The sequence below is a fragment of the Melanerpes formicivorus genome, unplaced genomic scaffold (assembly GCF_026170545.1).
Source record: "Melanerpes formicivorus ecotype bairdi unplaced genomic scaffold, bMelFor1.0.p_v2 SCAF_7, whole genome shotgun sequence".
NCBI lineage: Eukaryota > Metazoa > Chordata > Aves > Piciformes > Picidae > Melanerpes > Melanerpes formicivorus.
In genome coordinates, this window is record NW_027142359.1 from 5,502,517 (window position 1) to 5,529,225 (window position 26,709).

The following is a 26,709-nucleotide window of genomic DNA, read 5'->3' on the forward strand; positions in this document are numbered from 1 at the left end:
GCAAACCTTCTCCGCAGAGGCCAGTTTAAGAGCAGAATGGAGTCATCGACAGTACTTTCCCACATACCATCTTTTGTGAGTCTACTGATCCATACACCAGGGTATTTTGCAGACTTAACAGCCTCAACGAAAACTGATTTATTGCATCCTCCAGAGCTGTGCTGGTAAAGCCTTTCAGCTTGGATCTCACAGGAGTTACGAGTGAAAAAAAAACCCACCAAAAAAAGAAAAAAAAGGGGGGGGGGGGGGGGGGGGGCGGGAAGCTCGTGATACAAATTTCTCTATTTAGAGCATGGGGTGGAACCTTAAACTTATCAAGCCCTATGTATTTTGGGCAGGCTCTGGATGGCCGGGGAGCACCGGGGAAGTTCTGAAAGCCTCAATGACCGACCTCCCCTTTCCCCCCCCCGCCTGGGCGAGCCACGTCCCTCCCGCTACGACGCACAGCCTGGCTTTCGAGGGACAGCCACAAACCCGCTCGCAACACCCGCCTCCAGCCTTTGGTGGCGAACAGGAGGCGCCAACGCTGGCGAGGGCCGCGGGGCTGCGGCCTGAAGGACGGCGCGGCTCCGCCTCCAGTCTCGTACCGCGTAACAGTCCCGCTTGCCGCTCGCTTCGCATCGTCAGGCGCCCAGCTGTGGCTGGCTGGGTGGGCCCGGCGAAGCGAGACGAGACCATGCCAGGCTAGGCCAGTCCAGGCCCTCCGAGCCAGCGGGAGGTAACGACAAAGGCATAAGAAGCGACGACCGCTGTCTCCGCACCCCACCCCCGCTTCAGCCTCAGCCCCGCCCAAACGGCGCTTCCACGGCCCGCGCGCCTGTCGCTGTGATTGGCGGAGGCGGGGAGGGGCGGGGCTAGATCTGGACCAATACAGCCCAGACGGACCAGTCCACCGCCGCCGGAGGGGGTGTTTCGGCGGAATGGTTCAGCCCAGTCACCTCCCCTCCCCCGCCCTCGCAGACCGAGCCCTTTGGCCGGGCCGTTAGCAGCGCCCGCGCGCGCACAGGCAGGACCCTTCGGGCTGCCTGTGGCGTTTGCCTGATAGAAGCGGGAGAAATGCGCGGTGCCAGCCGTGGCGGTGGGCCCGTGCTGGAGGTGTTACTCGGCCATCCTAAGCTGATGGAAGAGATATTGCCGTCGGTCACCATGGCCCTAGGGTTCTGGCGGGCGGCGGCGGAGGCTTCCGCTACGGCGTTTGCATGGGGCGACCGCGAGCGCCTGGGCGCGAGAAGGGGTGAGGGCGCGGGTCCTGGCGGCGCGGAAAACGCGCCAAGTTTCCCGTGGTGGGGAGAGCGGTGCCGGGGCGCCCCGCGGTCTCCATAGCAACCGGCGGGTGGCGGCAGCGGCGGTCCTGCTCCGTGACAACATGTAGCGGTGAGGAGAGGTAGCCCTGCCGCCGCCGCCATCTGTTCCCCAGGGCTCCGGGCCCGCTCCCGGGGGCCGGGCCGGGCGGGTGAGCGAGCGAGCGGCCTCCTGGACGGGCGGGTGGCGCGGGATAGCGGGAGGGTCCGACGGTAATGCTGAGAAGGGGAGGTGGCTGATAGAGGGCCGGGCGGGGGGCTGCGGGGCATCACTCAGCTTCAGCGCCCGTTGCTGTTTCCCGCACTCAAAGTAAATGGCGACTCGCGTGTGTGCGTGCAGGTGTGAGCGCCGAACGCAGCTTCCCGGCTGGGCTGGCCGCCTCCCCCGCTCCCTTGCCCGTCTGGAAAGATGCCCGGGGTCTTGCCGAGTGACAGCACCGGGCCTGCCAGAGGGAGCCCCTCGAAAAAGAACAGGCTTTCGTTGAAGCTCTTCCAAAAAAAAGAGGCAAAAAGAGCGCTGGATTTCACAGAGTCCCAGGAAAATGAACAAAAGAGTTCAGAATTCAGAGGCTCTGAGATGTACGTAAGAGTTTCGCACTGAGTAAGCCTTTCAGGCTCATTGTGAAAATAGTCCCGTAGCTGAACAGGGGTTGCGTTTGATGCAATGAATAAACAGTGCTGCTCCAGCCACTCACGCATGCTGCCTATTACTGCGTAAATGTGCTTGGACGTGTACTGAACCCCCCTTAAGCCAAGTTAATCAAACTGAGCTAGCCAGTATAGCGAACTTCTATAACTATTTTGCTTTTAAAGTAAACAAGTTTGCCCTACTGATTGGCATAAACTTGGTATTAACTTGAAGAAGTCTCCTTATTTGAAATTAGTATAATGTAGTTATGCTTAAAACTATATTAAACTATATAAAACTATATTAAAACGTAGGGGGTTGCAAAATTAATTCTAATAAAAATACTTTTTTTTTTTTCTCCTATTTTTTTTTCTCCTATTTCTGCTGCAAGTTAATCAGTTTTGCTACTTACTGTTGTTCATGGCTTGAAACATTCCCTGAACAAAGTTTTGAACTTATTTCATTGCAGCTGAGGAAATCTAAATAGGAAAAATTGCTTAATCATGGTCAGTTTCAAATGTGTTGAAAACTAAATCTTGGTCTGTTGTGTCAGTACATTATAGGTCACTTGTGTGTAATGTGCCAGGTTCAGTGGTTCCTTTTTTCCCCTTCTAGTTTTATCCTTTTGATTTGCATCCAGAAATGAAATTATGTGAATCTGGAGCAAGGGGACCATAACAGAAAATACATGCTAGGCATGTTTCTCTTAGCATTGCCTTAGGAATGAACAAAGAACGTGAAAAAGTATTTTAAAGATAAGATTTTGCTTGCTTAAATCAATCTCTTGAGATATTTTTCTGTAAAATATGAACTGGAACAAACAGCAAATTTTCCTGCTTCTTGTAAAACTTTGTGTTGCTGAAGAGAAGTGTTAGAGTGGAGCAGTCTGTGAGTGCCCAGAGCAGCCACATAAACAACTTAGAAACACTTTAATGTGGTTTTGGTTTTATGTATATTGGTCTTTAACTCTATAAGCTTGCTCCGAGATGGTGGCTGGCCGTGAGAGAGATGTGTCTGCGTGTCAGAAGGATTCTTTTTCAAGCACTGCCTCTTACATTCTGTTTTTTCCTGTTGAATAGTGATCAGGTTGTTCCTGCAGCACAGCCTCCTGCGCTTATCAGCTGTGAAAAAAAAGACAACATGCTGCCTTTTGTGGGCTTGAACAATCTGGGGAACACCTGTTACCTTAACAGCATCCTTCAGGTAAGATGGTGGTGTTCAGGGGGCTGGAAAAGCAGCTTTTCTTTTGCTTAAGCACAAGTGCATGAGATTTACAGTTTGGTATGACATGGGTGTCTAGATGTACTATGTAGGGAGTCTTGTCACAGTGCAGGGAGAAAAGATGATACTGCAGGTGGACTGTAGGTTGCCTGGATTGGGCAATTTTTCAGTTTGCACACTCTGGGCACCACCCTGCTGTGAATAACTCAGTGTCCTCACATGCTGTGCAGCAGCCTTGGGAGATGCAAAGCTGGTTTGATCTTAAATGTGAATTTGTGCATGCATGTGCACTTTGCCAATTCTCTTGTTTTCAACTGTTGCTTTCAGGTATTATATTTTTGTCCTGGCTTTAAAACTGGAGTGAAACACTTATATAATATCATTTCAAAGAAGAAAGAATCATTGAAGGATGAAGGAGAGCAAAAAGCAGAAAAGGTAACCTATCTCACAACACCTTCCTTTATAATTGTGTCAGTGAGGAGTGCAAAGAAAACTCTGATTTCTTCTGTTTGTAAAAAGTTTGCTGCTGCTTCAGGTAAAGATACGTTTGAGTTGGTTTCAACTTGTGTTCAAACTTGAATGTTCAGTGTCTGTAAACTTGCAAGCAGAAGTTTTAACAGAAGAAAAGAAGAAATCTCATGCTTTTGAGATTAAAGTAATTATGCAATAATACTTGGAGTGGAAGGAAATTGGAGTTTGAGCAAAGCTGTTTTTTTGAAGTAATGCAGTTTAACTTTTACAATTGTTTCCTACTGACAGAAGAGTGATAAATTGTCTGAAACTCACCTGCTTCCCAAAGCTGACAAAAAAAGATTTCTGTCAAATATCTGATAGAAAATTAAATGAGGGCAGGAGACAAAAAGTTTAATGTGTTACAGGTCAAGCTGCTAGTGTTCTTATTCTTTTTATATTGCAGGGAAACTGTAAAGAAGATCCACTGGCAAGTTATGAGCTCATCTGCAGTTTGCACTCCTTGATTCTTTCTGTGGAGCAGCTTCAAGCCAGCTTTCTCTTAAATCCAGAGAAATACACGGATGAACTTGCGACTCAGCCACGAAGGCTTCTAAATACCCTTAGGTACAAATCATCTTAAACATCATTAGAATTCCCCCCTGAAGTTTTGAGGTCATTCTACAGCATTAGAGACTGGCAGGAGGTAGATGGTCTTAAATTTGGGGTGTCACAGGATGGAGGTTTTTGGTGTTGTTACTTTCAAAACATATGTTATCATCAGTAAAGTTTCATTTTCTAAGAGTATAATTTAAATCCACCTCTGGATTTAGAACAGTTCTTTAGCCCTGAGTATGTTAAGTGTTTGCATTGACCTGGGGACCAGTTGCAGTTGGGCTTGTGTTCAAATGCATAAGGCTGTAGCTGCCTTCCCACAGCTGCCTGTGACACTGAGGATTTCTTTCTAGGCCTGGAGAGGATCCTTGCTTACTTTTATATCTTGAACTCCCCAATTTAAATCTCAAATCACATTAGCTAGGTAGCAAAGAATAATTAATTTTCATTTCTCTGCTCATTTATTTTTACTAGAGAGCTCAATCCTATGTATGAAGGCTACTTGCAGCATGATGCCCAGGAAGTTCTGCAGTGTATCCTGGGTAACATTCAAGAAACATGTCAGCTACTGAAAAAGGAAGAATTGAACAAACTGCCTGCGGAAGAATCTGCACCTAAACTGGAGGAGAAACTTCATCAAGGTACTGAGAGCAATGGAACTGGCAGCCCCGCTGTGGAAGAGGAGAATGTACCAAGTAACCACGCTGGAGAGATGGCCGAAGACAAGGTGCTTAAGGGAAATGGGAAAAGAAAGAGTGATACGGAAGGTGGCAATGCAAAGAAAAAATCCAAAGTATCAAAAGAGCAAATTGCAGCAGAAGAAAATCAAAGACAAACCAGGTCAAAGAGGAAAGCAACAGGAGAAAAGCTGGAAAGTCAAACTGATGCCATTGCCAAGTGTGCCAGTGAAAGCGAGAGCGCCAAGCCGACGCAGAAGAAGTCACGACTTAGGTTAAACTGGTTAAAATCTTCATGCAAGCAGCCTAGTATCCTGTCTAAATTTTATAGCCTAGGGAAGTTAACTACAAACTTGGGATCCAAAGACCCAGGGAAAGAATATGATGACTGTGAGCTTGAGGAGTCCTCTGTAAAGTGTGAAAATGGTCACAGTAGTAAAGAAGAATATCATGAACCAGTGTCTCCTGTGGAAAGCCATAATGGAAAAGGAACAGAAAAAGAACCAAAAAAGGAAGGTTAGTGAACAACTGTATGGGCTTAAAGTTGGTATGGTTAAGAAACTACTATGTGTGGGAAGTCAGCTTTCAGGCCGAGTACCCAGAGCTTTCTAAACACAATTTTCAGGAAGTGCTAAATGTTTTTATGAAAGAGAATTTATTTTTGTACATGTTTGTAATGTTTTGTTGTGTTTTGGTTTTTTATAACTTGTTTAGCTTACCTTTTAAGAGGCATTTCTCCTAACATGATGTAATCATTGTACAATATAAACCCCAAAAGGCAAAATATTACCAGATTTGTATTATCACTAATTTTTGCCATCCATAGAAATAGACTCAAGATGCAAAGGAAGATTACTGTCAGAAGCAAACAGAATCAGTCCCCATTTGCTATGGTTTTGTGTCCTAAATCTTTAGAAACATTCTCTCCTCCTCCCTGTTTTTAGACCTTCCATATTTCCAGCCTTCCCAAGAACCAGGAAGGATAGTGGGTGTATTATAGATGCTAATTTGCTGGAAGGAATGGATTTTGCTCCTGTCAATGAAACAAGTTGCCTGTTGTGGGAAGGGCCTTGCTGTGAATTCACTGCTTACTAATGTGGAACTTTCTGATCCACCCACTGATTTTTGTAACAGTTTGAAGGAATGCACAGTCTTCAGCAGACAATTCAAACTGGCCAGTGAGTTTAGAAAGTGTTGGGAGGAGAGGACTGAAAATAAATAGAAACCAGGTAAAATCACAGGTGTGGTGCTCCTTGAGGAGGCTGATGGTCCATACTAAGAAGGCAGTGCATTGATGGCAGACAAATTTTCCAGAATGACAGCCAAACTTCAAAGTATAAACCAAGAACCTACTCTTAAAACCGAAATTAAAGTCTGAAGGCCAAGCGAAAGGGGCTCCCTGTGTAGTTAAGAGTAGATGGTAACTATGAAAACTGCATGGGATAAGCAGCAATTCATTTTAATTCATTAAAAGGCCACATCTGTCACACAGTGATTTTTGTTTTCCAAGGATAAGCAGGTTCTGAAGTGTCTTTTGAATAAAATGCATCCTGGTAAGTCATCTGGCATATTCTTTCTCCAGGTACAGAGCTGGCTGTTTTTGAACTAGTGGAAAAACTGTTCCAGGGCCAGTTGGTGCTGAGAACAAGATGCTTGGAGTGTGAGTGTTTTACTGAGAGGAGAGAAGATTTTCAGGACATCAGTGTTCCAGTGCAAGAAGATGAGCTTTCTAAAACTGAAGAGAGTTCTGAAAGTAAGTAATTGCCAGAAGGGGTTGTGATGTTTCTGCCTCAGCCAGCCATCAGGAAGCGCAATGCCATAGTTATCAGGGAGCAGTGCTCCCATTTGTGCTGGTTAAAATTAGAGGCTTATTATCTCTTGTCCTGATTAACTTTAGACTTTGGAAACAGTACTGATAATGTAGGCAGATACAGAGAGTATTAGAAGTGTTTCAGGTCTTGACACACAGCATGGACTATGCACAGTCCTTAACTTATGTATGTGCCTTCCTGCCTTTACAGTAGGTATTTTCTCCTTGGTTTGGGTCTTCCTGTTCTTCCTGGATAATAAATTCTGCCTTTTCTTCCTTTTATAATAAATACCTGCATTTTCCCCCTCAAAAATAAAAGAACTGAGAAACCAGCTCTTTTTTGTTAATTCACTGTAACGGATTTTCTTTTTTCAGTATACTAGACTGCCCTTACCTTAACAGCATTTGCTTTATAGTTGTAACTGTTAATTTTCTGGTATCTTTCACCAATTTTAGGGATCTATACTTAGTTTTTAGCTGTTTTCAAAAGTACACAGGGCAACACCACCTGTTGAAATTCAAGGAAATATAGTTCCCATGGACTTTGGAGCAGCTCTTACTATTTTTGCCCTTCTCCTCTTTTGCTGAAGGGCAGACTTCAGAGCAAAGTGTGTGTGGTGTTCTTGTGGGAAACGCTACCAACAGTGCCAGGTGATCTTGTCACCAGCAGTGTGAAGCTGTTAGGGAAGCCAATGTTGAAAGTGAAAAAGAACTTTCTGGTTGTTTTGGAGGTGTGCCACTTGGAGGCATATTTGGTCTCAAATATGTACACCTGAGGCAGCAGAATTTGTACATGGGACATAAAGAGAAGCTTTGGGAAAACCACGGATTTTAAGTAATAATATTTTCATTACTTTCTGAAATAATTCAGAGACTTGAGTATGTTTTCATAGAATCACACAATGGTTTGGATTGGACCTTAAAGATCATCTAGTTCCAGCCCCCTGCCAGGGTGGCTCAAGGCCCCACCCAAACCTGGCTTTGAACACTTCCAGGCTTGGAGCCTCTACAGCTTCTTTTGGCAACCTGTTCCAGTGTCTTGCCACCCTCAGGAGGAAGAATTTAAGAGATATTTAGTGTTGAGAATAAGACGTGTTCAGAAACTAAAGTGACATATTTTGGTTTGTTGTTTTCTGGTGGGGATGCGCTGGAAATGTAAATATTAACACATCTGTGAATGCAATGATTCTCTTTTTACAGTTTCTCCAGAGCCAAAAACAGAAATGAAGACTCTCAAATGGGCCATTTCACAGTTTGCATCAGTGGAAAGGATTGTGGGAGAGGATAAATATTTCTGTGAGAACTGCCATCATTACACAGAAGCAGAACGCAGCCTTTTATTCGATAAAATGCCTGAAGTGATAACAATTCACTTGAAGTGCTTTGCTGCTAGTGGCTTAGAGTGAGTATGCAGAATCACTGTATTATAAAACCACTGTGCTGTTGGGAAGGAATCTTTGCCAGAATAGATGAAAATCCTTTCTAACATTCCCCCTAAAACCCCCTGAGATTTCTAGATTCAAATTAAGTTAAATCAGGGTGACACAGCCCCTGATTGCAGAAAAGGCTTTTGATAGTTAGAAGTACTGGCAGATAATTAGTTCTGTGAAGAAGTCTTGTGGAAGTGCATTCTCCCCAAAACTTGTTTTATGTATATTCTTTCAACAGCCTGATGCTTCTTAAGACTTTCTTTACTTAAAACTTTACTTTGTGAGTTGAGAGGCAGGTGTAAGTATTTCAGCAGAACAAGTAATGAGAACAAAACTGAGTTTTATGGCCACATCTAGGACTTTGGTCTCTAAGTGAATGTGAGTACTAAAATGCAGGAAAAAAGACCAGCAGATAAACATTTTAAAGATCTAACAGTGCAGAAATCCTTTAAAATAGAAAAATATCAGTGTCACTGATGTTTAACTGCTGAGCAACCAGTTTGATGCTGTATGAATCCTTATTTTTTGAAAGAGATTATTCTTATGAGAATGTTCTTTACCTGTTATCATACTAAGGAATTCAGAGATTTCCTTGGGGGAGGGAGGAACAATGAACCCAGCCAAAAGCCCCTTGTTCCTACAGTACTGTGCACAGGTAAAATAATGCCATGACACTATGCAGTAAATGCTCTTCATTTTGCAGTAAATGCTCTTCTCCACTGAACTTCAAATAATGAAAAATTACAGAAGGCTTCATCAGAAAGAACTAATCTTGAATGATAAAACATTACCTTAGATCCTCGAGAGGATGATTACACTATGAATTGGTTTGAGAGTGACAGGACAATTTTGGTCCCATTTGTAGACTTGGCCTGTATTGACAGCTTTTCCTGATACTCAAATATAACTTTTGCTGCCTGCAATTAAATATGCCTCATGCAGCAGAGGAAGATAAATCTGTTTGTTCCAAGACCCCCTATTGGCATCTGTTCCAGGGTTTTATCACCTGGTGGCTAAGGCACAGTTCGGAGCTGCTTTGCTATGTGCAGAAAGTTACTGAGGCACAAATTAGTCTGGCCTTTTCTCCTTGTGGTTTGCATTTCCCTGATGGTTTGTTTAGAGCTTCAGAGCTACCTTGCCAGCAGGAAGTCCAACACATGAAGTCTTTGTGTCACAGATAGTATTGTAGAACTTGATGTGTGTAGGACCTTCAGCGCTGTACAGATACAAAATGTGAGTTGACAGATGAGGACAGCCTATAAGAAGTGCTGATAACTCTGGTCAGTATAAATCAGATTGTAAAATAACTATTGCCAAGGACTGGGTTAAGATCCTTTTACAGGTAGTTTGGTAAGGTCTTAAAACTATCATTTTCATTCTCAGAGCAAGAGCTGCTCTTGGGTTTGGTATTTATTTTTTAGGACTATCTAGGTTTCTGACAAAGTATAAGTCATAGAATGGCTTAGGTTGGAAGGGACCTTAAGAGATCATCTACTCCAATGTCTCTCTAACGTCTGCTAATGTCTCTTCATACAAGTGTAGGATCATAACATACAAAATTGTCTTTTTGTTGTTCCACATAATATTGACTGTCACAAGGCAGAGAAAAAGCTGCACATTTTCTGTTGAGTGGCCCTTGATGTGAGAAGGGATCCTGGTATGATCACAACCTGTTCAAAAAGTACAACTCAAGATGCCTACCTGAAAGGGAACCTGAATTTTATCTTCAGTTGGCTCCTATCCTTGCTACTTTTTGTTTCCCTGAGAAGGATATTTGCAGGTTAACCAGCCATCTCCTGAAAGGCTTACCTCTTCTGTCCTGGCAATATTCAGGTGCTCCAAAATAACTTGGACCTGTGTCCAGGTCTGACTGAATCCAGTCTCTTGTGGTGTTCTCATGTGTCCTCTGAGTTGTGTTATGCATTTTCTGCCAAGTGCTAGCAGCCAGAGATCAAGAAGTAAGAGTGGAAAAGTCAGATGTAGAACTGGAGTCTGATGAAGCAGAAGCTGCTTAGGAGATGGTTTCCCAGTTTTTGGCTTTGTCATTTTTATCTTGGACAAAGCCATGTCAATTTTGAACACCTTGACTTGGGGCAGAGCTGCAAATCAAGTGGGAAAGAGCCAAGGTGGAGAGAGCAGAGCACTGGCTTCCTCCAAGGTATCCAGAATTGCTCTTAGTGTGTTTTTTGAGCAGTGGACTTTGATGGAGCTTCTCCCAGCTGGATTAGGTAAACTTTTGTAATATTTAGTGGAAACGTAAACTCTGCTCAGAGAAGAGACAGCACTGATTTGCCTGAAAAGTAGAAACAGACTGTTTTGCTGGCCGTAAACTAAGAACCTTCACACAACTTCTCTCCCATAAAAATTTGAACTCTTGCTTGCTTCTCAGTTATGCTCTACTGAGGACTGAGTTGTAAATAAATGAAGAGAGATGAAGCAGAGGGGAACAGTACTGTAAATACTTGCAGCCAGTAGAGATTTGTTTCATTTTTTCTGGATGCTGGCTTGCAAAGTGTTTTGAGCTTATTTAAATAAAACAGCCGGTGTGAAAATCTACCTCCCTGGGGATGAGTAATTCTCTGGCAAGTGCATTTGTGAGGGGGGGTAAAAAAAATGCCAGGCTACGTGTGCTCAGACTGGCAAGCTATTAAGAAGAAATGGTAACATCTAATTAAGCCTTTTCACTGTGTAAATGCAACAATCGGTGAGAAAACTTAAGGTTTTTGTCTTGTGAAATAGTATCAGGTAAGAGCAGCCAATTCTCAGTTTGTTTTGTTTTTGTTAAAGGCTTGGTTTAGGTTTTGTTACAGTCAACGTTTGCTTTTTGGTGACAGCAGTGCTTGTGCCACTGGAAATCTTTTATCTGGAGTATTTTACATCCTTCTGTGTTCAGAGCATTGCAGTGAAATAGCTGAAGGCTTTAAGGGTCTGTAAATAACTTGAGGTATTAATTCAGTACAGTGGGTAAAGTTCCACTAATTTATGGCCTCAAAAGATGCAGTTGCAGAGCTGGAGTTTGTTGTGTATGAAGTACTGTGCATCAGTCAGAGGAGACAGAGTACTTGGCTTGCAATTTTTCTGTCTTCAGATTCTTATCATTAAGAAGAACAAAAAGCTAATAGGAAAAGATTTCCTCTCTTATTTCCTCCTCTCCAAATCTTTCTGATGCTGGATCTCATTCAGAAGAAAGGTAGAGCCTGTTTTTTAATGTTTCATGTGAATATGGTTGTCACCGTGTGCTTGAGTGGAACTGGTTTTCTGATCCCAAGTATCAGCAAGCAGTTTCTTGACTCTCCTCTGAATATCTCTATTTCTGGCTACACATAATAGAGATTTTCAGAAGATGTAAAATTTTATTATTTATCATTATTTGCTCTTTGTGTTTCTTTTGGTGTAGTCAAATGTTTATGGTAAGCTTAGGCCTAAAATGAAATTTCAGTTAATTAGAGTTGAGTGACTGAGGACATCTGTGTGTGTGCAAATGTCTTGATGTTTCTAAGGGTTAATGGCTGTGAACACGAGCAAAATGTTGAGCACAGCAGAATGAAAACAAAAGCAAAACTTGGTTACTTCAGTTATGCTTACAGTTTCCCTGAGTTAAAAATAGCTATTCTTTCTGATGATAAAACACAAGTAGAAGAATAGTAGTTAGCACTTAGGAATTAAGTTTTAAAGGGTTTATATAGATACCCCCATATTTTGTTTCCCTAACAGTTAAGCAAGACTGAATCATCACTGAAATCTATTAGGACATCACAACACACTGTTAAATAAAGGGGTTAATTAAAGTGGGCTGATGCAATATGGAAATGATGTAAGATCAGAATCATTGAAGGAAGCTAATACACAATAATGTGAAACTCCCACCACTTTTTTTTTTTCAAACTCTTTAAGAAGAGTCTTACTGTAAAGACTCAAAACTGTTCTCATTGTACAACTGTGCACGGTGAACAAACTGTTAAATATTGACAGAATACCAGATGCTTTTCCAAAGTAAACTGGCTAGATAATAGTTCTAAAAGCCTTTCGAGGAGGGCAGTTAAGGAGGAATCCTAAGTAATAAGGGGGTGCTAGTAACTTACTCATCCTTAGATAAGCATTGCATACATTGGCTATACACTGCAGTGCACTGAAGTGGCCTGAGGAAAATGACTCAGTTTTTCTGAGTGACATTACAGCTGCTTGGAAGTAAGAGAGAAAGTCTCTGAGTTGGAAGGGGCCCTCAAAGGTCATCTTATTCAACCCCCCTGCAGTCAGCAGGAACACCTCCAACTAGATCAGGCTGCATTTATTTAGTAAATGACTGTTTCAAGGGCTTGGGGAAAAAAAAAAACCCAACACCCTGCTTACTTCAGCCTCGGGTGTTGAAGAGGGTTGGTTTTTATTGTTTGTTTTTTGGTTTTTTTTAACTTGCAAAGAAGTTCAAAAGGGAACTGAAGAATTTGGTTAATCACGGTTTAGTACTTTGAGAGAAAGGGAATCTCTTAACTAGTTAACATAGCTACTAGGCTGTGGGGTTTAATAGTTCTACACACTGATAAAATTGTCCTTACTGAGCAGGGGGTGCCTGGGGCAGGAGTTGCTCCTGAGAAGTTGACAAGTGGGAATTTCTCACATTCATATCACTGAGGTCTGGTAGAAGAAAAAAATGTATGGGCCACTTAAAGAGGGATTTATTGTGAGCTGTTGTGGCAAGAGGTCTTAACTTTCTCTTTCTTCTGAAGGTTTGATTGCTATGGTGGACTGTCCAAGATAAACACTCCCTTACTGACACCCCTCAAACTGTCACTAGGAGAGTGGAGCACAAAGCCAACCAACGACACCTACGGCTTGTTCGCAGTGGTCATGCACAGTGGCATTACAATTAGCAGTGGACACTACACAGCTTCTGTCAAAATTACAGATATTAACAGCCTAGAGTTAGACAAGGGAAACTTCATCACCGACCAAATGTACGATGTGATTAAACCAGAACCCTTGAATGAGGAGGAGGCAAGAACTGTGGCAGAAGACTACGACGATGGCGAAGTCTCCTTTCGCGTAAATGGAAACACGCAGCCGGGTAAAGTTCTGAACAAAAAGAACATGGAAGCTGTTGGACTCCTTGGGGGGCAAAAAAGCAAGCCTGACTGTGACCTCTATAACAAACCAGCTAACCCTGAGAAGTTCCTGAATGTACTTCCTGAAAGCAGGAATCCTGAGTCTAGCAGTAGTAATGGGAGTGCAGGCAGCAGCACAGAACATGGCCAGCAAAACGGTGTTGCTTCCAGTGGACTTGAAAACAAAGCTCTGTATGTGCTGCAGAGCCTGAAAGAGTATGAAGGGAAGTGGCTGCTCTTTGATGATTCTGAAGTGAAGGTTACAGAAGAAAAGGACTTTCTGAATTCTCTTTCTCCGACATCATCATCTACATCAACTCCTTACCTACTGTTTTATAAGAAAATTGTAGAGTGAGACTATACTTGGAACTGTAAATATTCAGGATTTGCATACACCTCTTGGTCTGATTTGCATCAAAACTACCTGGAAGAAATGGCTGTTTTGTTTTTGAAGCTACTGGATCACAATGTTCCTGGTCTTTTTTTTTCGGTTGGTTGGTTGGTGTTAAGTGGCTCAACATGAATTAACAAAGCCTGACATAGAACTTAACTCGCATAATAACTTCTATGCTGCAGAAATAGTGCTATGACCTTTTAGAAATGCCCGTTTGTATAGATCCTAAATGATGCCTACAGTACACAGTAGTGGTTTTAACACAACTCTAGGTCTCAAACATGCCTCTCCTGTATTATTAGCTCTTTTTTTTTTTTTTAAATAAAAGTTATTTGTATTCATATCCCAGAGTAAATGTATATTACCTAGCAGAGTTCATCAGATGTTGTGTATTTTTGTAACTTGGGAAGTTATTACTTCATATTTAGTCTTTGGGTAAGTGACGTGGTTTATTCTCCTTCTCCACTTCTGTTCTGCTTGGTGCAACTCAAAAGCACAAGGAAAAAAAGAAAAGAAAAAAAAAAAGGGTCTTGTAACCTTGTTTAGTGTGTTGGAAGGAACTGAACTTAATAGAAATGTTTGTTCTAATTTGCATCTTGTTGCATAGGTGTTCAATGAGCAAAGTGTACATAGGTGTGATTAATACTTGGAAAGGGGGAGTGTGTAGTGTAATTAAAATAATTTTGTACTTTTACGAGTAAAGCCCTCTAATATGCATATCTGTTTGGGTGAGTTTGGAACTTAGTGATGACCTAACAGCTAATTTGTACTCAGAGCTCACTGAAGTGTGGGAAAACAAAGGCACTTGGCTTTGATGCTTTGTTACGAATGTATATATGAAATAAAAAAACCAACAAAACAATATGATATGCATCTGAGATGACCAGATCAGACTCTTGTGTTTGGAGAGGGGAACGTGGTTGGGCACCATTACAAAAACGTTGGGAAACTACCTAAGAGAACTGGAAGACTTAGAAGTGCTTTAAAAAACAACATTCTCTGTTCTTTAACTGATTCTTGTACAGCATATCCTGATTGGAAGGCACTTGATGACTAAAGGTAAGGGTCAGAGGGAAAGGGAAATGTGAAAACAAGCAAAATGTTTGGCACTAAACACTAGAGGTTAAAATCCCAAGTCATCTGTTGGATGCTAAACTATTAAAGTGAATCCTATAAACTGCAGGAATTAGCAACTTACAAGTAAGCCACAAAATAGGATATTTGCTGCCATGGGATGGATGGAATGAGATGGAGTGCTGGTGCAGAGACAAGGAGAGATACCCAAGAAGTGAGTATGCCCTGATTTTCTGGATGTATTTACACTTTCTTCAAAAGCAAATTAACTTCTTTAGAGGAAAAGCCCTAGATTTATTCTGCACTACTTGTTTTTTTTTACAACCTTCTGTCATAATGGAGGATAAACATGAAGGTAGCTCATGAAAATGACCTTTAGTGTCTTCTCCATGTTATGGTGGACTGCTGAGTCCTGACTTGAGTTGGCAGCATAGCCTAGATGATGATGACTTTCTGGAACATGTTTCAGTTTAGGAAGCTTTAAGAGTCAATAGAAACCAGCACTTTAATGGCTGGACTACATTTGCTTATATAACTTCATGCTGAATAGATGTCTGTAGCAATAACCTTCTGCAGAGGAGAAAAAGCTGGCATGACAAATACAGGGAAACCATTCCCTTTTCCAAAGCATTGTCACCATAATAAATAATTCCATAGTTTAAACCAAGAAATAGCTACATTAAAAAAACAACAAACACAAAACAAAACCAGAACACACACAAAAAACCCAACAAAAAACCACACACCTCCCTCCACAACCCCAAATCTTACCTTGCAAGGGTAGCCAAATCACACTACAGAATGCTATTTTTAACTGCCTGCAGCATGGGTTTTGCTGAATTTCAGCCTGTAAATGAAAGTTTATTTTTCTTCCACACTTGACCCAAGACTTATCTCTTTCATTCAACAGCAGGAGCAGGAACAGGAAATGTTCCAAGGAAGCAAAATACCATTATCTTCCAACAAAATACTGGGCAGGGTGTCATCAGAAGATGACCCAACTGTCTTCCATCGTGCTTTAAAGCTTGAGAGACACATTCTTTGGAGGCAGCTGCACAGAAATCATCATCTGGAATATGCTGAATGAAAAAACACTGCTCTGGCATACAGAGAGATAGTATGGGGTGGGTTTTTGGAGATGTACTCAAGTAGAGCATTTGCCACCTTTCTGGACTAGTCACTGCAGTAACCCCCTGTCCTGTATGGCACACAGCCTCTAAGTTTGCTACAACGGACACCACAAAGTGTGGCTGCCCAGACAGCTTTTTGTGAGCCTACACTTCTACACAACTGTACCAATAAGACAGATTCAAGCTGGCATGGGGCCACCTAGTAACATCAAAAGATACTTATGCAAGATTTAGATTAAAATAGATGATGTTTTGCTTGCTGAAGACAGTGTACAAGGCTTACTCCTGTGAATGACAATTTCATTCTTTCATGGCTATTAGGATATTTTACTCCCTTTTTCACTTTGTAAATATATTTTGCTTCTGCAAAACTACCCCATTCCTCTCATATTTTCCATTATGAGAGTCCCAGAGCCCTATACAAGTTCTAAAGCCCTGTCAACACCCCTGGGCTTTGCAACAGGCCTTTGACATGTCTTAAGGCAAGGGGGCAAACAAAACTATTTAGGTTAGAGGAGTAGTTTGCTTTATACCAGAAACTCCATGCAGGCTTTGCTGTTACAACCCAAAGCACAGAACTAGTTCAGGACTACTTGTCTTTGAGGGAGCTGATTGGAGACCAGCAAATGACACATAAGCTAACAAAAAAAAACCACTGCTATGAAGCTGTTGGAACAAAAGAACACAGAGAAGTAGGGAAAAACTTGCAGCACTGCTTTCCCTTCCCCAGCCAGCACCACACCCTGCACCAGCCCACTAAGAACAGCTCTGCTGGGTGTCATCCCTCTGGGGCAGGCCATGCACCTACAGCCCAGGATGGCTCCAAGAGTGTCTTTCCAGCCCTGCTCAGCAGCAGGAGTACAAACATTCACTATTTTGAAGTATGCAGACTAAAAAAGTCCCTCCCTACCCTAAATCCCCTGGGCTGATACAGAAGGGTGAGCTCTTTCTGGAGCTACAGTTGCTAGAACAGAAGGGTGGGAGGGTAAACCCCAAAGAAACCACCCCCCCAGAACCTTCTAACATACAAGAATGTGCAGGTTAGACCTGAAGGTTAAAACTACTTCGGTTTCAAAAGTGAAATCATCTCAAATTGGAAGTGAGGATGTGTCACTGTTTGCTATTTTAAAAGCTCATGGATAAAACTCTTTTTTTTTCCTTACTGATCTATATAGTATATTTATCAAGTTTTGGGGTTTTTATATATTTAGGTATATCTATAGAGCGAACAAGCTTGTGTTTAACCACTTTCTCTTTCCAAAAGACCTTGTTCAATATTGAGAGGAAAAAAAAAACCCAAACATCTAAAGGACTAGATTTAGGAGTTCCGTACTTGGCTCCAATTCTTTGTCCTTGAAGGGCTTTGTCAGCCTCCAAAGTGACTGCTGTAAACCAGATGCTTTTCTTTCCATAACTAAGAATGCAAGGAATGCTCTCTAGGTAAGCTTTTAACGTCAACTGTGAGCTTTTGTATTTTTTTTCCCCCATGACATTTGTTTTTGTATTGAAAAAGGGACACAAAAAGCAGCCCAGCTACATTTACACTGCTGATCCACATTGTACATTCAAAGTTAGGAGGTTACTCTGCTGCTTGGACTTCCTAGCTGAGGGAAATAAGAGTGTGGTGGAGGTTGGAAGAGATCTCAGAGATAGTCTACTCCAACCACCCTGCCATAGGCAGGGACACCTCACAACTAGACTCAGTTGATTAAGGCCTCATCCAAACTGGCCCTGAACACCTCCAGGGAGAGGTCATCCACAGCATCCCATGGCCACCTGTTCCAGTGTCTCACCACCCTCACTGTAAAGAATTTCTCCCTAATCTCCAGTCTAAATCTGCCCTCCTTAAGCTTCAATCCATTCCCTCCCATCCTATCACAACAAGCGCTTGCAAAAAGTCCTTTCCCAGCTTTCCTGCAGGCCATTTTCAGGTACTGGAAGGCCACTGTAAGGTCTCCTCAAAGCTTCTCCAGGCTGAACAGCCCCCAACTCTCACAGCCTGTCCCCATAGGAGAAGTTCTCCAGCTCTCTGATAATCTTCACAGCCCTCCTCTGGACCTGCTCCAGCAGTTCCATGTCTCTCTTATGCTGGGGGCACCAGAACTGGACACAGTACTCCAGAAGGGGCCTCATGAGAGAAGAGTAGAGGAGGAGAATCACCTCCCTTTTGAATGCCACCAGAGATGGAGACTCCACAACCTCTCCGGGCATCCTGTTCCAGTGCTCTGCCACCCTCAAATTAAAGAAATGCCCTCCCCCAGAAGTCATGCTGAAACTCCACTGGTACAGGAGGTAAAGCAGTCCTAAGATGTGCCTTCACTCTTCTGATGGCTACAGAGGGAATTACTTTTCTTTGCAACAACTTGTATTCAGAGTTACAATGGAAAAAGGATGGGGACAACAAAAAACATCACCACTTGGTTAAGAAGTGTGACTGTAAGACTTACCTTCCTCTGAACCTTTTTCCCAGGCATGGCAAGCTCTGAAGTCCAAGGCACAGGGAGTTAAAGTGTAAACATTCACATATTTAATAGTACCATCAAAATAACCATCATCACTACATTAAAAACTTCAAAAAATGCATTTTTTTTTCTTATGGTCCTAATATAAATTAAATATATGAACTAAAAGTAAATAAAATTTAACATTAGGTAATGCTATAAATAAAGGTAAATGCGTTTAGTGTACCTTTGAGTCATAAAAATGCCTTAAAAAACAGGTAAGTTTACAGCTTATCACCAATACTCTGGATACCACTGTCATGATTTTTCTTTTTCAAACATTGATAAGTCTATATTTGACAATTCAGAATGATTTTTGTTGGTTGGTTGGTTTGTTTGTGGTGGTATGTTTTTTGGTTTTGGCCACTGAACACTTTGATGGAGGAGGAGGAGGTGTGTGGGATGTCCAGGATGAAGTCCAAGTTTTATTTCACAATAAAACTTCTTTGATTCCCAGCGCTGATAACAAGGCTCTTTTCTTTTCAAAAACCTTAAAATTAAGTGCTTTTTTTTGTTTTGTTTTTTTTAATTTGGGGTTTTAACTCGCTTAGATATCCATTTTGCGAAGGCTCATCCTGCTGAAGGAGTCTCTGAGGGAGAGAAAATACAATGATGAGCTCATATTTTCCATGGTGAATCACAGAATCATAGAATCACAGAATGGCTTAGACTGGAACAGACCTCAGAGATCATCTAGTCCAAACCCCCTGCCATGGGCAGGGACACCTCTCAACTAGACTCAAGGCGTCATCCAGTCTAGCCCTGAACACCTCCAGGGAGGAGGCATCCACAACCTGCATGCACAACCTGTTCCAGAGTCTCACCACCCTTGTACTGAAAATCTTTTTCCTAAGATCCAGACTAACCCTATTCTCCCTCAGCTTCAAACTATTCCCCCTTGTCCTGTATCTGGACACCCTTATGCAAAGTCCCTCTCCAACCTTCCTGTAGGATCCCTTCAGGTACTGGAAGGCAGCTCTAAGGACCTTGGAGTCTTCTCTTCTCCAGGCTGAACAATCCCAGCTCCCTTCTCATAGCAGAGGTGTTCCAGTACTTGGACCATCCTTGTGGCCCTCCTCTGGACTCACTCCAAAGGGGCCTCGTCAGATGAATGATTCTGCTACTTGATTTCCAGTGTTTTCTACATCTGGCTACTACAAACACTGAGTCCACTGACATTAACCAATTGTTTTCCAACTGAAGTGACTTGGGGTCTTTATCTGCAATCACTCAACTGCCCAAGGTTTACTGAGATGAAAGCTGACAGCAAATTTAATCCATGTGTATGCAGAGAAGCAGCACAAACCATCTGCACAACTAGAACTTACTTAAATCTTTCAAATAAATCACTAAGTGGAATTTGCCTGGATCAGACTCCCTGCACAGGCACTCCCTTCACATGATTAGACAATAATTACCATGACAAAAGGGCTGGTGAGGGTCCCACCTGAGTGGCGAGGACAGCACTGGTCCTCCCATCATCCCCAGCCAGCAACAGCTGACATCAGCAGAGAACAATGAGCACATTATACATGATCTGGGGAGAGCTTAAAGCATCATGAGCCTGGGTAATGAGGGAAGGCTGCCTTTCTGCAGTGCTCAGCAGGCAGAATACCACATCAAATACAGGTAAGGAAAGTAAGCACTGCTGTTTGAGCAGGGAACAGTTATTTCCTTCTGATCCAGCAATAAATCTTGCTCTTTTTAGAACAAAATGTTGCCAAGTTTCTCTTTTCACAATATTTTTTTATGTTCCTCATTGCTCTTTGCCTCTGAACTGCCCTTATAGGAGAGGGTCAAAACCAGGGCTGTTTTCTAAACCAGCAGCATGGACATGAGCTGAAGGCCACATTCATTCAATCCTCTGCTAGGCTCTGCTGTTAAAAAAAACAGCACTCAGTGCTAACAAAGTGTTTCCAAACCCTCCCCACCCCACACACTGGTGTGGGACCATGATGCCAGGGCAGTGCAGTTTTGCTGGACTGAGTTATTCTACCTTGCTGCCAAACCAAAGATAAGGTGGAGAGTATATATTGGAAAGACTTCTGTCCCTATTCTAGGAGCTCTGATAGAACAAAGACCCTCTGCTCAGATGCAGCTGGTGCTATAGGCTCTGACCTGCTTCACACACATTCCTAGCGGTTTTTTTATGTTCAGACTCATTGCAAACAAACAAAAAGCCCAGACATCAATTTATTTGTCTTCCACCATGGAAGACATCAACTATGTATCCACCCTGCCTGCCCTTAGGAATTCTCATCCCAGCATCGCTGGGAAGAAACAAGTGCCAAACTCCTGCCACAGTGAAGGTGTTTTTTAATCTACAAAGAATGGTATGTAGGATGAAGGGGGGGAAAAAAAAGATCAAAGATAAAAGGAACCATTGCAAACACCACCTACCATAACTGCTGGGAAGGGGATGTACTCTGAAATCAGGACAGAAAGGGAAAGGGGCGGACCCAAAAAACTGAAAACAAATCGATGTCACAGGTTCACCAGGAAGATCAGACACCCCAGTTCCCAGTTTTACACCCTCTTTATCTCTGGTGAAAGAGGAAAACCAAATATCCACCTGTGGCAAGTGACTGGCAGCACTGCCTTATACAACTGAGGGATCTTTCTGTTTATCAAAGGCTGGAGGGCTTCCTTTAGCCGGTGGTAATTCCTCTCAAGTTCACGCTGGTACTCCTTCTGGTCTGGACCGATCAGGCTCTTGTTCTTGCGCAGGGCATCTTCACATCTAGGCAAAGAAAGGCCTGTGTGAGACTTGGGCACATAAAAAAAGGTCTGCTTGCTACAGGCTTGTTAATCTAGTAGTACAACAACATTCATTCTGTTGCTCTGGGATGACACAGAATGTCTTGCCCTATCTTGTCTTTTGGGCAATAAAGGCTCCGTTAAACCACTTGGTGTCCATGGAGAAAGGAGGGGTTCTTGTGTTTCCGATTTCCATGTCACTTCAGAGTGACAACTCCTTTGTTATTTTAATTTACTTTCCAGTTACGTTTATCCTCACTAAAGAGAAATAATAAAGTGATCTCCCCATAGCCTCTTCCAAGCCAAGAAGATTTAAAGGTGGACAGATCTACTGCTTTCCTCAGGAAAGATTAATAAATAGCAGACTGAGATGTTCACAGATTCACAGATTGCATTGGGTTGGAAGTGACCCTTAAAGGTCATCTTGTGCAAGCCCCCTGCAGTCAGCAGGAACACCTCCAACTGGATCAGGCTGCTCAGGGCCACATCTAGTCTGATCTTGAATGCCTCCAGGGATGAGGCCGCAACCACATCCCAAATTTTCATTAGAAATGTTTTCACTTGTGAAGATGTAAGTTAAAGAGAGGGTGTGAAAAGAAGTGCATCATCAATGCCATTTATCACATATGGGAAAATTACATTGCCACTGGATCTATTTACTTAGAACATTTTTACTCCAATTAATTATTTTTTTATCAATTTCTGAGTGCTTGCAAAAGATGCTGGACTGAGAGTGCAGCTTGCACTGCTTAAGAGCAAAGCAGGGCAGCCAGCACATTTCTTGAGAGAATTCTGCCAGCATGCTTCCACTTTGTGTGGAGAAATTCACTTCAGAAGAAAATTAAATCTCCCAGCCAGTTCAGAAGTTCCTCCTGACCCTGCCAAGCTGTGAGTTCATTTGTGCCAGCGTGGCCAGTTGTGTTTGCTGAAATAGGGCTACCTATTCACAACTGAACTGTAATCACTAATTCCTTCCTGAGAAAGAGCAAAGCCAAACAACTGCAGTCCCTTAAAGTCACGGACTAGCACCAGAGAAGCAGGGAACAAACTGGGCAGCTGAGGAACACAACTGCATATGGAAACTGGACATACAGAGGTAGAACCTGAATACCCCTCTCTCCAGACACCCCTGTTACTGTACACACTCCTGCCTGATGTGGTAGCATCTGGCAGGCAGCTTGAAGACAATATTCCATACCTTTTTGTGAAGTCTTTGAAACAGAGCCGTAGCTTGTTATGATGCCTGAAGAGCTTTGGGTCATTGGGTATTTCAGACAAGAAGACTTGTGCAACTTCTAATGGTCCCTTTAGAAGCAGAAGAGAAAAAGCAGGTTTTTCAGAACTCTCTGTCATAGACAATCACTAAAGGAACTTCTTGCACGTAGAAACATTCGTAAAACACAACATGAATGCATCCTGAAGAACTGCAGCTGGCAAATCTGGCATCAATCACCGAACATGGTGACAACTGCATCTCTTTTAAGCTTTCTTTTTGTTTTAAATAAAGTTCTGCTTTTGGAAAACAGTGTGAGAAAGTAGACAGATTCTACATTTGTTTTCTCTTATAAGGACTCCTGACAGAGTTTGCTCAACTCTCAACTAAGACAAAGTTTAAACAATGCAGATGGAAGCAGGAAAGTGTTTGCCAGCATTGCAAACTCAACCCAGAACTTGACATTCCATCTGATTTTCTTTTTCCAGCTTGTCCATTAGTAGAGGTTTACTCATACTCCCTCAGTTTTTCCTCAATCTTCTTCCATTCATTAGCTTTGCTTTCCATTTTGTTCAAAACCAACAACAGGACAAAATCCTGCTTCCACCCACCAGGGCCTGGCTATCCAAAGGGAAAGTAATCAAACTCATAAGGAAGAAGGAGAAGTAAGCAGAAACAATAGTGAATGCCAGGAAGGAGCAGGCTCTGAGAAAGGGATATCTCTTCTCAGATACATTCCAGCTCTTAAACACATTTTCAGGACTCTACTCAAATGGCAAAGTCACTGAGAGCTGCTGCTCTAGAGCTACCAGTGGCTTTAAATACATCCCACAGATTGAATGGGTTAAAAAACATCCAAGATAACTGAGAAGTCCAACACTGAGCATCCCAGCACTGAGTGATGTGTCCTACCCCAGGGTCTGAAACTCAAGACAGTGATCCTCACCTGATTTACTGTGGTACCTACTGATCCTTGCAGCACCATTTGCAGCATCTTTGGGTCCGCAGGGTCTTGGTGGGTTGCAAAAGCTAATTCCTGTGTTTTCTTCTGCATGTCCTCTATAGCAACTTCGATGGGAGTCAAGATGATCTAAGCAAGCAGCCAGAACAGAGGACATTTAGAACCATAGAATCGTTTTGGTTGGAAAAGACCTTTAAGATCATCAAGTCCAACCATTATCTAACACTACTATTTGTTAGGGTTGAGACTACCAACCAGATACAGACTTTCAGAAACACTAAGGTCACTCTGGGGTGGCACACTGATGTGGTGGACACCAACAAGACTGACAGTTTGGACAGAAATGCATTGTCTTGGGTTAGGAACAACACGAGAAGATTGATTTTTAAATGTTTCCATACACCTGTGTACCTAAGAACTTTCTGATATTGCTTCTGAACACGTAGACTCATGCCCTTTGCAGTCACTGCAACCTACTGCCCAGGCTTACAGCATCGGGTCAGTGCTTAAGCATTTTTGTGTCCCACTATCCTCTCAGTTCCTACTTACCCTTGAAAAATTACAGTGATGAGATAAATCTCTCCATAAAGACTCAGGACCCCACTGGTCTGGGGCCTCCCTGAGCAGCTTGTTCCAGAACCCTACAACTCTAGTACTGAAGCACTTCTTCCTAAGATCCTACTCTCCCTTGCCTTAAAACCATTCCCCCTTGTCCCATTGCTAGACACCCCTCCCCAGCCTTCTTGTAGGATCCCTTCAGGCACTGGAAGGCAGCTCTAAGGTCCCCCTGGAGTCTTCTCTTCTCCAGGCTGAACAACCCCAGCTCCCTCAGCCTGTCCTGATGGCAGAGGTACTCCAGACCTTGGATCATCTTTGTGGCCCCAAGATGAAGGAGTCTCATGCAGAACCTCTCCTGTGAACAGTCAGAGCAGCTCATGACAGTGCTGTCTTCACCTGCTCCCTGCCAAGTTTCTGCAGTTAAAGGTTAGCTTCCATTTGCTTTCCAACTGAGCTAGTCATGCCCAGTTAATGTAATGGGAAATTCCAACCCACTACGTTGTTTAACAGAGGGGAAAGGTAGCAAGTGATGGGCTGGGGGATGGTGGCCATGAAGGGTACATTTATGTTAATGTGACCACAAGGAGGGACAGAGTCATCACATTTAAGTACACATATAATAGCACATTACAGAACAATAGAATCATAAAGATTGGAAAAGACCTCCAGAAGCATCAAGTCCAACCATCAACCCAACACCACCATGACCACTAAACCACGTCCTGAAGTGCCACATCCGCATATATTTTGAATGCCTCCAGGGACAGTGACTCCACCACCTGCCTGGGCAGCCTGTTCCAATGCCCGACCACTCTTGCAGTAAAGAAATTTTTCCTGACATCCAACTTAAACCTCCCCTGGTACAACTTGAGGCTCTTTCCTCCTAATAGTTACTTGAGAGAAGAGACCAACCTCCACCTTGCTACAACCTCTTATCAGGTAGCTGCAGAGAGCAGGAATTTAAGCATCATCCACCTCCCTTGGTCTTGTCTAACATTTCCCTTCAAGCAGAGGAAGCCCCCAGGGAGCACCATCCTCTCACCTCCTCTTTGTGAATGACGTTGATCCTGGTTTTGATGTAGGGGAAGGCGTGGGAGGTGGTGAGGATGGTTTTGCGCTTGAACTGCTCATGCAGCTCGCCGTGCGCGCGGCCATCCAGCGTGAAGGGCGTGCAGTACATGAAGCGCCTCAGGTTGTAGTTCTTGTCAAAGTAAGTTATCCTGTCCTTCATCTCATACGTGTCAAAGTATGGCTCCACGTAGGTGATCTGGATGTAGGCCTGCAGGAAGCAACCCAGGAGTGCACGGTGAGGGACAGGGACAGAAGACAAGAGCTGGCTCCTGCTTTTAGCAGCTTGCTCTCTTCCCCCTTGAAGCCACCTCTGGAAGAACTAGGACTGGATTTTGCTTTTACTCAGAAAAATCACACTCACATTGAAAGGGACTAAGGGTGATGGTAGCTGCTCAGCAGTTTCTGGACTGGACAATATACATCTCACTGTCCCTCTCCTCTCATGCTCTTCATATCCCAGAATCTTGTCATTCTGAGGGTTGGAAGGGACCTCTGGGGATCACCCAGTCCAACCCCCCTGCTAAAGTAGGGTCACCCACAGCAACTTGCCCAGGATCACAATGGCCAGGAACGTTTGGAATCTCTGCAGATGAGACTCTGCAACAACTATGGGCGGCCTGCCCAGGAGTCTGTCCTCCTCAAAGTAAAGTTTTTCCTTAAGTTCAAGTGAAACCTCCTGTGCTCTAGTTTGTACCTGTTGCCCCTTGTCCTATCACTGGATAGGACTGAAAAGAGCCCCCTCACGACCTCCACACTTTAGCTATTGATCGGCATTGATAAGATCTCCTCTCAGCCTTCTCTTCCAGGCTAAAGAGCCCCAGGTCTCTCAGCCTTTTCTCCTCACAGAGATGCTCCACTCTCCTGTGCCCTACACTGGACTTTTTTCAGTAATTTCCTGTCTCTCTTGAACTGGGGAACCTAGAACCGGACATAATATTCCAAGTGTGGCCTTACTGGAGCAGAGTAGAGGGGCAGGAGAACTTCCCTTGCCACTCCCATGTCCTTCTCCACAGAACTGCTTTCCAGCAGGTCATTCCTCACCTGTACTGGTGCAGGGGGTTATTGATCCCCAGGTGCAGGACTCTACACTTGCCCTTGATGAACTTCATGAAGCCTTTCCTTCCTTCCTGTGCAGATAATGCCCTGCCTAAGCCACAGTCTTGTTTCCTTGGCATGCTCCTGTTATTCCCTGCTATGCTTAAGGGACATGGCATCAGAATAACAAAATGCTGCAGCTGCAGAAAAGCCAAAGGCCCTTCCTCTCTTGCACTCAGTGGATACCACAGAGAGAGGCAAATGCAGTCTGGATCTCTGCTTCCTTTCGCCTCCTCTCTTCCCACCAGGTCAGGGAATGAAATGGCAAATTGTGCATTCTTTGATGATTTTTCCCAACTCTCATGCCAAGCAGTCATAATACATAGATTTCACTTCCTACTTGGTGAAAATCAGGGCAGGATTTGTCCCATTACATTTGCATACATTCAGGACCTGTTCTACCTCTAAGCCTGTTCTTGTCTTCTTACCTTGTTAGGATCTAGTTTACATTTGTCCACAGGGTTTGAATCCTTAATCACTTCCAGCACATCTTCACCAAACCGTTCTCCATAAAACCCCTACAATTGAGAGCAAATGCATTGAAAGAAGACATCAAATGCAGCCATGAGAGGTGGGGGTTGGAGAGACAAAAGCATATTCAGGGGAGGTGATGCTCCACATGCCTTCAACAGTAGCTGTGCTGGGGCTGAATGTGATCTGCTGAACCCAGGAGAATTAAATCAGCTGCATTCCAGGGGCAACAGGAAACAACAAGCCTGATGCC

General features: G+C 43.4%; 2 protein-coding genes across 18 annotated transcripts in view; one reads left to right on the plus strand and one right to left on the minus strand.

The window, feature by feature from the left end:
• The first annotated feature begins 1,235 nt into the window (after positions 1 to 1,235).
• On the plus strand, positions 1,236 to 14,516 carry USP1 (ubiquitin specific peptidase 1). 3 transcript variants are annotated; one of them, XM_068140782.1, is made up of 9 exons: positions 1,236 to 1,453; positions 1,642 to 1,880; positions 3,009 to 3,132; positions 3,478 to 3,585; positions 4,067 to 4,227; positions 4,690 to 5,408; positions 6,475 to 6,645; positions 7,903 to 8,104; positions 12,857 to 14,516. In XM_068140782.1, the coding sequence occupies exons 2-9, from the start codon at positions 1,711 to 1,713 to the stop codon at positions 13,584 to 13,586; spliced, it is 2,385 nt and encodes a 794-aa protein (XP_067996883.1). In that variant the 5' UTR covers positions 1,236 to 1,453; positions 1,642 to 1,710; the 3' UTR covers positions 13,587 to 14,516. The 3 variants fall into 3 exon arrangements, with proteins under 3 accessions (XP_067996883.1, XP_067996884.1, XP_067996882.1); XM_068140783.1 differs by having other exon boundaries at positions 1,236 to 1,384; XM_068140781.1 differs by having other exon boundaries at positions 1,236 to 1,374.
• An 840-nt stretch (positions 14,517 to 15,356) lies between these two features.
• DOCK7 (dedicator of cytokinesis 7) overlaps positions 15,357 to 26,709 on the minus strand; it is a 123,515-nt gene continuing 112,162 nt past the window's right edge. For 10 of the 15 annotated variants that reach the window (XM_068140780.1, XM_068140779.1, XM_068140774.1 and 7 more), the window contains 5 exons: positions 26,414 to 26,503; positions 24,862 to 25,098; positions 23,247 to 23,390; positions 22,286 to 22,392; positions 20,630 to 21,070 (listed from right to left, as the gene is read on the minus strand). In XM_068140780.1, the coding sequence (XP_067996881.1) occupies positions 20,857 to 21,070; positions 22,286 to 22,392; positions 23,247 to 23,390; positions 24,862 to 25,098; positions 26,414 to 26,503 (792 nt within the window). In that variant the 3' untranslated portion in view covers positions 20,630 to 20,856. Of the gene's footprint in view, positions 18,921 to 20,629; positions 21,071 to 22,285; positions 22,393 to 23,246; positions 23,391 to 24,861; positions 25,099 to 26,413; positions 26,504 to 26,709 lie in introns of those variants that run through there. The other 5 variants (XM_068140772.1, XM_068140770.1, XM_068140766.1 and 2 more) reach the window with 1 other exon arrangement.

Bases quoted from the DNA above. Each gene is read 5' to 3' on its own strand.
- USP1 (XM_068140782.1), top strand. From the start codon at position 1,711: ATGCCCGGGGTCTTGCCGAGTGACAGCACCGGGCCTGCCAGAGGGAGC. The intron at 1,881-3,008 runs GTACGTAAGAGT...CCTGTTGAATAG, and splicing joins GAATTCAGAGGCTCTGAGAT to TGATCAGGTTGTTCCTGCAG. The intron at 3,133-3,477 runs GTAAGATGGTGG...TGTTGCTTTCAG, and splicing joins ACCTTAACAGCATCCTTCAG to GTATTATATTTTTGTCCTGG.